Source organism: Oryza sativa, chromosome 3 (genome assembly GCF_034140825.1).
Source record: "Oryza sativa Japonica Group chromosome 3, ASM3414082v1".
In the NCBI taxonomy this organism is placed as follows: Eukaryota; Viridiplantae; Streptophyta; class Magnoliopsida; order Poales; family Poaceae; genus Oryza; species Oryza sativa.
Genome location: NC_089037.1, coordinates 6,194,179 through 6,202,642, shown reverse-complemented (window position 1 = coordinate 6,202,642; position 8,464 = coordinate 6,194,179). Strand labels below are relative to the sequence as shown.

Sequence of the window (8,464 nt, the reverse complement as noted above, 5' to 3'; positions counted from 1 at the left end):
TTTATCGAAAGAATGAATAATATTTCCGCTCTGCAGTACTACAGATACACTACATTTCCGCTCTGCAATACGGGAAGTTATACCCCAACTCTACCACTCTAGCATTCATGTACGAACAAGAAACGTAGGATCCTTCTCCAACCAAAGAAACATCCTGCATCACTATGCCATCACAATGGACAGAGTTGCTGCAGACGAAGTTGATGGCGACTTTTGAAGAACTAGTTCCACGTATGTTCCTGTAGCGTATGTTATTTATGGCGACAGCTGATCCCTGCAAAATGTTTTACCAAACACTGTTAACTGGGGCTTGGCTGATCGGTCTCTAGAAGAAGAGACGGAGTTATTGTAGGATAGTACCTGTTCATGACATGGTGTCATGGAGTCACAGTAATTCTGATCGATAATCACCGGGTTAGTGACGTTGTGCATTGTTATATCTTGAAAGGTAATCCTTTCTGCATGGCCATCTCCTCCCTGTCAAAAGGATGATAAGAGGGGAAGCATAAATTGCAGGAACAAACATTTCAGCAGTTAGGCACAAAATTTCTTATTTTCCAACAATACCACATTTCGCTTTTGGAACTACCTTTTCTATATGACCTATAGAAATATAGGAGTATATAGCACTATATAAGGAGAGTGGATTTATCTATATTAGATTACCTCTTATATGTACGAAATGCATTAGCAAGATACTACAATATTACAACTACAAGTACTGCTTATAACTAGTATAATTTCGTAGTACTACATTATATATTTAGGGGGTGTTTAGATGGGGCTAAAACTTTTTAGCCCATGTCACATCGGATGTTTGGACGCTAATTTGGAGTATTAAACATAGACTAGTAAAAAACTAATTTTATAAATGAGAGCTAATCCGCGAGACGAATTTTTTAAGCCTAATTAATCCATAATTATCAAAAGTTTACTGTAGCATCACATTGTCAAAATCATGGCGTAATTAGACTCAAAAGATTCGTCTCGCGAATTAGTCCAAAGTTATGGAATGGGTTTTGTAATTAGTGTATGTTTAATACTCTAAATTAGTGTCTAAATATCTGATGTGACAGGAACTTGAAATAAGTCCCTGGAAACCAAACAGGCCCTTAGCTGTTCTTGGATGTAGTTATAATTAAATTCATCTGTCAAGGCGTTGTTGAATTTGGAAATCAACGCCATCGCTCTTTTCTGGGAGCAGAAGGTTCAAGAGGGTGACTCTGAGAACAATGCTGTTTCAAATTCAGAATATTTCTCCAATTTTCCATCCAAGCCAATCCAGCAAGGTGGACGTGCATTACCTGCCAAGTTTTGATCCGCACACCGTTGGTAGTGCCCACCAGTGTAGCTTTCTCCACCAGCACGTCGGAAACATGGGCCCATGATTTGTTTGCTCCTAGACTACCAATGCTGCAACAGCGACCAATGCCAATAAAACATCAGAAAACCCTATCTACAGTCTACTGCATGTTTTTAATAAATTGATTATTACTGGAAACGACAAGTATGAAACGTGTAGCCCTGAATCCCAGCGTGGACCATTATACACCACAAATCCCAATTGTGTATGGAAATAGGCGAGTATAGAGAGAAAGATACAAGTTCAGAGTCTTACTAGAGATAACGTACCTTATGCCATGGCCTGGTCCACAAAATATCCCAGTTGCCCGTATAAACATAGAGCCGGTCACAATTGATATGCAGTCATCACCTACGCCAACTCACAACACAAAAGTACAACAGAGTGATGAACAACATTTGCAGATAAATAAAGTCATTTGTGATACATTCTGAAAATCTACATAAACAGCCATTGGTACCTGTGCTGATGATGCAGCCACTCATCAACACTTCCCTGCTGTTGGATACGTGGATGCCGTCGGTGTTGGGGCTCCATCCTGGCGCCGTGATGAGCAGCCTCGAGACCAGCACTCTCCAGGAGTAGGCGATCACGACGTGCATCTGCATGCTGTCCCTGATCTGGAGGCCCTCCACGACCAGATGGTTGCACCTCCTGAAGTACAGCGCCTGCAGTTCGCCAGCTGAAACACATTGCTCATGCAATGCAAGTATGCAAAGATTTTCTGATCAAACAGGGTACCGTTGGGCCGGTGACGCATCTCTGATCCGTGGTTGAAAGAAAAGAAAAAAATGGAGTTTTGTGAGTGAGCCAGGATCATGTCGAGGAAATGTTCATGAGAGGTAAGCGAGTACAGTGGGCAAGTACCATGGATCTGTTGGTCTTGCAAGAGTTGATCCACCATTGGTGTCCATTGCCATTGAGCGTCCCGCCGCCGAGGACACGGAGGTGATCGATGTTGTCGAACGTGATCCATTCCTGCAGATCGCGATCGAGCCAAACCGATCGATTCGATGGAGCCTCCAGCGTCCCCCTTATCTGAACTCTGAAACGTCATGATCTGAACAGCAATGGAGGATTCATCCTGATGAGTAGTTGAACAGCAATCGGAGCACTCACCGTTGCAGTGATCGTGGTGGCTCTGCAGGGGCCATTGAAGCTTACAGGCATCAGGAGGTATGTCTTCCCCTCCGGCACGAGGAGCACGGATGGGTAATCGGAGGAGTTGCAGGCCTCCTTCCAGGCCTGAAGAAACGCCTGTAACGCGCATCAGCTGCGTCAGGGAAGTTCAGAGAATTCTTGCCACACGGGGCAGCATTGCGGCAGAAATCTCGGGCAATTCGAGAGAGCAGAGCAGTTGGGGTGGTCTCGTTCACCTCCGTGTGGTCGCCGGCGTCGGCTCTCGCTCTGTAGTCGTCGACGTCGACGACCCTCGGCTGCGGTCCAGGGGTGAGCTCCAGCTGCTCGTCCATGTCTGAACTTTCTGCTGCTGGGCCTTCAGCTTCAGGAGGGTACGTGCCGTCAGCGACGGGGAAGGCTTGTGCTGAATTGGTGTGAGCAAACACGTAGAGAAAGATTGATAGGGCAGAAATGGAGGCCAGATGAAGCTTCCTGGGACCCATATTGTAGCAGTAGCTAGAACTTAAGAGAGGAGAGATTAACCCAGTGATTTACTGATGATGGAGGAGAGGAAGGGACGAGCTAGCATACATGTTCTTGGTGAGGATCATCTGTCCATGACTCTTGCATTGCATGCCTGCCATGCAACTGACAGGTGGGGCCGATCTTATGTCACTAGTAGGGCGTTGGTCACTGCTCTTCCTATCCTCGTGGGGTGTCACCTGTCCGTCTTATGCCCTGTTTGGGAGAGCTTTTCCTAGCTGCAGCTTTTCTCAAAAGCTGCTTCTGCTAGAAGCTGCTCTAAACAGTCTACAGCTTCTGAGAATCTGTAGTTACAGCTTCTGAGAATCTGTAGTTACAGATTCTGAAAAATGAACTAAGAAGCCAGAAGCTGGAGAAGCTGGGTTTTAGAGCTTTTCCAGATTCTTAGAAACTGGCTACCAAACAACTGTTTCTCAGAATTTAAAGCTCCCCCAAACAGACCCTTACTATCTCATGGGGATATTGGTCAGGGTGGTGTTTGGATCTAGTGACTTAACTTTAGTTAGACACTAATTTAGAGTATTAAATATAGACTACTTACAAAACTAATTACATAAATGAAATCTAATTTGCGAGACAAATTTTTTAACCTAATTAATCCATAATTAGAGAATGTTTAATGTAGCATTACATAAACTAATCATGGATTAATTAGACTCAATAGATTCATCTCGCGAATTAGTCCAAGATTATAGATGGGTTTTATTAATAGTCTACGGTTAATATTTATAATTAGTGTCCAAACATCCGATGTGATAGGGATTTAAAAGTTTTAGTCACATTTAAACAGGGTGAGATTAATTGAAATCAATATGTGCAGGCGTTTTTGTTTTGACGAATCTGCTTGGGATAATTAATTGGGTTTAGTGGAAATCATAAATTCTAGAGTTAGTAACCTTCCTGACCGTACATGATTCTTATAGTTCCGGTCTGTTTGACTGGGCATGTTGGAATTTGCCGCCCAAATAACTAGCACTGTCAGCTTTTGGGTGATCTAGCATGTTTAATTTCTTGAACATATTGTTTTATTTTTTTAAATGAAAATGATTTACATCTCTAGCATTAGGGGTGGATGGCGAGCCAACTCGGCTCGGCTCGGTCTAGCTCATTAGGATAACGAGCCGGCTCGGCTCGGCTCGGCTCGTTATCCTAACGAGCTAGAAACCCAGCTCGGCTCGGCTCGTTTGAAAGCTCGAGCTGGCTTGTTAGGCTCGCGAGCCAAACCTGCACCTGTAGCTGCCGACGAGATTGGCCTCGCGCAGCGGCGTGGATGCTGGTGCTGGCGATGGCGCAGAGAGTGGCGGAGGGTGGCGTCGAGTTCCTTCGGTGGATGGTGGCTGAGGAGTGGTTGGATGCAGCGGCGGCGCCGCTCCTTCGGTGGCGTGGTGACGGCGGCTGGCAGCTGGCTGGTGGCGCTTGGCGTCGGCGGCGCTTGGTGGCGCTTGGCTGGTGGTGGCTGGCGGCAGCGCTTGGCGACGACGCTTGGCGGTGGCGGCCGGCGGCGGCTGGCGGATAGTGGTGGTGGACTGGTGGCTGGCGGCGGAGAGGATGAGAACGAAAGAAGGGGATGGATTAGAATCGGCCACGCACGCCAGTCGCCAGATCGGGATCGAGGTCAAGGTCACTAGGGTTTTTTTGGCTACCGAGTTGGGCTATTGGGCCTCCATTCTTTAAGGCCCACAGGCCACAGCTCATGTGCCCTGGCTCGTTAAGGCTCGCGAGCGGCTCGTGAGTCAGCTCGAGCTGGCTCGTTATCTCTAACGAGCTGAAATGCCAGCTCGGCTCGTTAGGAAAATCAAACGAGCCGAGCCGAGCGAGCTAACGAGCCATGAGCTTCCTGTCCAGCCCTATCTAGCATCTCCAACAAACACATATCCAATAAGTTTTGTTGTTAAAAGTGACAAGGTATATCCTCGTAAAAATGACCACGCAGAATTAAAGCCAAGAAAAATGTGTACTCGGTACTCCCTCTGTTCCCCATTAGCATTTACTATATGACTTTAACTAGTTGGCACCCGCAATTTTGACAAATTAACCCTTTTAAAAAACTTATTTCAAGAATAAGTCGTGCCAAAAACTAATTTCAGAAATAGGTTGTGACCTCAGCGCCATCGAAATTGGCGCTGAGGTAGAACGTCTCAGCGCCACCACCGTTGGCGCTTTGTTTCACGAAACCACTAGGTACCAGAAGCTCAGCGCCATGTGTATTGGCGCTGATGTCAGTACTCAAATGTGCATGGGCCCCATTGAACAAAGAAGTGAACCTAGCCTGGTGGTATTCCCCTTCAGTTTGAACATTCAGGTTCCCGGTTCGAACCATGTTAGTAATTTTTTCCTTGTTTTCTTACCTATCCTTCTTAGCACATGAGATGCGTACTTTGTGGTTGGCCAGGATAAGCAAAGCCTACATCATCTAGGACTTGCCATTGAAAATAAACCTTTCTATTCGGTCATCAACAGCTCAGATCCATTTAGCTTCGGTAACCAAATAGAAACTGATAGAGTTCGTACCTATCCTTCTTAGCACGGGTCCATTTAGCTTCGGTAACCAAATAGAAACTGATAGAGTTCGTACCTATCCTTCTTAGCACATGAGATGCGTACTTTGTGGTTGGCCAGGATAAGCAAAGCCTACATCATCTAGGACTTGCCATTGAAAATAAACCTTTCTATTCGGTCATCAACAGCTCGGGTCCACTTAGCTTCGGTAACCAAATAGAAACTGATAGAGTTCTCCGCGAAGGCTCACTGAATTCAGGTAAATCAATTCTGATTTGATCACTCGATCCATGGCATGGATCAGTCGGATAAACGCAGCAACGCGGATACATAAAGTATTATCCTTGCACAAGTAGCTGTATTAAATCCAAATAATCTTTACACGATTTCCAATAAAATAATATTATCAATTAAAAGGATAAAAAAGTAATATACAGGAATAATTAAAAAAGAATTCCCGGAGAGGTAACTCCGGGAAGATACAATAAATTAAGATTAAGATTAAGTGGTAGGAATCCTTGTTTTTTCTTACCTATCCTTCTTAATGCTGGTTGTATTAATGTGACTTGTGTATAAAATTTATTTTATGTTGAATTTGGAATAAACAAATTTGAGATCTTAAATTATAATTCCAAGTTTAAAAATAAAATGAGTTGTAAAAAGCACGTCAACATTCAAAAGAAAAATTATTAAAATGAGTGGGAGACAGGAATCGAACTCTTGCGCCTTGGCTAGCTACCCTATGACACTACCACTGGGCTATTCTACAGTTGCATTAGTCTTGGAGCTTCCACAAAATTTAAAGTGCATATCATGTCGGATGAGATGTTAGCGCCAATGGAAGTGGCGCTGAGACATTTTATCTTAGCGCTATTAGGATTGGCACTGAGGTCACGGCCTATTCCTGAAATTAGTTTTTGGTACGGTTTATGCTTGAAATAAGTTTTTTGAAAGGGTCAATTTGTCAAAATTGCGGAGTTGGCACCCCGCGCCTTGCCGTGGGATTTGCTAGTTTTATCGTCAAATAAAATCAATATTTTAAATGATTAGATGTAACTCTATATATATACAAAATAAATGATAATGTGGCTTCATATATAGCCTCTGTTATTATAATATAGTTCATGTTTTGTTTTTTTAAACGTCATTGTGTATTCTTGTGACATATGAAAGTTATTTTCATGCACAATCTGGATATTGTCACAATTAGATAGATTGCACCTTATTGCTTTATCGCAAGCTTGTTTTAAAAATATGTTTGGGTTACTGTATGTTATCCAATTGTTTATAAAAAACAAAACTCACATCTTATGTAATAATTTGAGTTGTATTTGAAAAAATGAGATAAGTTTGCATTATCTTTGAGGACTTGGGAGGAAAAAATATAGTATTTTGTGCAGAATGGCACGGATGATTATGAGTTAAAGGGAGGTGACTGGATGAATAATCAATGATTACATTAGATGGATGAGTAGTTTCTTGATCCAATGATTGATAACTCTATACTAATGCGATCCGATGGCTTAAAATTATTGATGATGTAGCTTCTTGCATGCTTTACTTTATAGGAGTAAATGTCTCTTAGTGGGTATCAACTATATAGGAAGATAGGATTTTGTAAATAATATAAGTATTTCTAAAATACTAATTGTTCTATCAAACGCCTCTTATTTATTTTTTCCCATTTTACTCCTAACCACCTTCTGACTGCTCATTTAACTAGAGATACTATAGTTCTTGAACTTTAACTTTGCTAAATAATCTAGAAATGCTTATATTTGTTTGTGTTTCTTTATTTGCTCCTCTAATAACTCCATTAAGGCCGTGTTCGTTCTTCCTAGTTGGGAACCATTGTGCATTGCACGCAAAACGGAGCGACTCATTAGCGCATAATTAATTAAGTATTAGCTATTTTTTAAAAAAAGATTAATATGATTTTTTAAAGCAAATTTCGTGTAGAAAATTTTCTGCAAAAATGTACCGGTTTAACAGTTTAGAAAGTGCGCGCGCAAAAAGCGAGAGCGGGAGTGAGTTGGGAAGCTGAAGAACACATCCTAACTATATATGCTTTAAATTCAGAGAAAATTTGAAAGAGCTTGAGGTGTACACTGATTCATAATAGAGCAACGCTTGGATAGCAAAAGAAAGGAGGGGGTGATTTAAAATGGAAAGGGATCCTCTAACGTGAACTCCCCCGACGTGGTCACTGGAACGTAGGCTCATGAACAGTGGGACCCATATATCAATGACTACACGTCTCTTTAACTTTTTTTTTTAGAAAATTACGTCTCTTTAATTTTACGTCAGAGGATATCAATCCATTCAAAACTATACAATTTGAAAAGCAATATTACCTTCCCTTAAACTAGACAGCTATGGATTATACATCAAGGATGCTCACACAAAAAATGTTAGCCTCTTTCATACTTCTCTCCCTCCTTTTTTTTTCTGCACTCTTATTTCTTCTCCATTCATCCTCGAGCCCTCGATCATCTTATTTAGATTCCCATTAATCAAAATTAATGAAAAAGTTGCCCACATGACAAAAAAAAACCATCTTAAGGTTGATCACTGTCAGCAAAACCATCATTGAAAAAATAAGTTGTATTGATCATACCTATATGGCCTTGCAACCACCAGTCTGTAAAAACCAGATCAACTTTTAAAATTTTTAGTCTGAGTGTTGATGGATGGTTCAGAGTGTTTCTCTAAATAAAAATGGGGCTTACACTAACTAGTAATAATGTAGATTAACACATAGTGTTCATTTGTAACACCCCCCTTGGACTTGTTATTAGGATAGTGGCAGTGGCACTGCATGCTAGTACAAGCCTACAACACAGGTCCACATGAGAAAACATATGGAGACAAGCAGCAAGAGCCACTGATAAAATTAAAATTTCCCTTCCTATAGAGAGAAGCGCACATCTTCTCAGATAC

General features: G+C 42.1%; 1 protein-coding gene across 1 annotated transcript; it reads right to left on the bottom strand.

Annotated features, from left to right (window-relative positions):
- Positions 1-3,104, bottom strand: LOC4332070 (polygalacturonase). The gene is made up of 9 exons (XM_015774774.3): positions 2,740-3,104; positions 2,483-2,620; positions 2,231-2,401; positions 2,105-2,125; positions 1,824-2,031; positions 1,633-1,714; positions 1,305-1,413; positions 361-477; positions 1-274 (listed from the first exon to the last, which is right to left on the bottom strand). The coding sequence occupies exons 1-9, from the start codon at positions 2,983-2,985 to the stop codon at positions 50-52; spliced, it is 1,317 nt and encodes a 438-aa protein (XP_015630260.1). The 5' UTR covers positions 2,986-3,104; the 3' UTR covers positions 1-49.
- Positions 3,105-8,464: the final 5,360 nt, after the last annotated feature.

What these genes read in the sequence shown, in the direction of transcription:
- LOC4332070 (XM_015774774.3), bottom strand. Translation starts at nt 2,985, where the DNA reads ATGGGTCCCAGGAAGCTTCATCTGGCCTCCATTTCTGCCCTATCAATC. An exon ending in ACGCCGGCGACCACACGGAG is followed by an intron (nt 2,621 to 2,739) that starts GTGAACGAGACC and finishes TGCGCGTTACAG; the next exon opens with GCGTTTCTTCAGGCCTGGAA. An exon ending in TGCGGATCAAAACTTGGCAG is followed by an intron (nt 478 to 1,304) that starts GTAATGCACGTC and finishes TCCTTTTGACAG; the next exon opens with GGAGGAGATGGCCATGCAGA.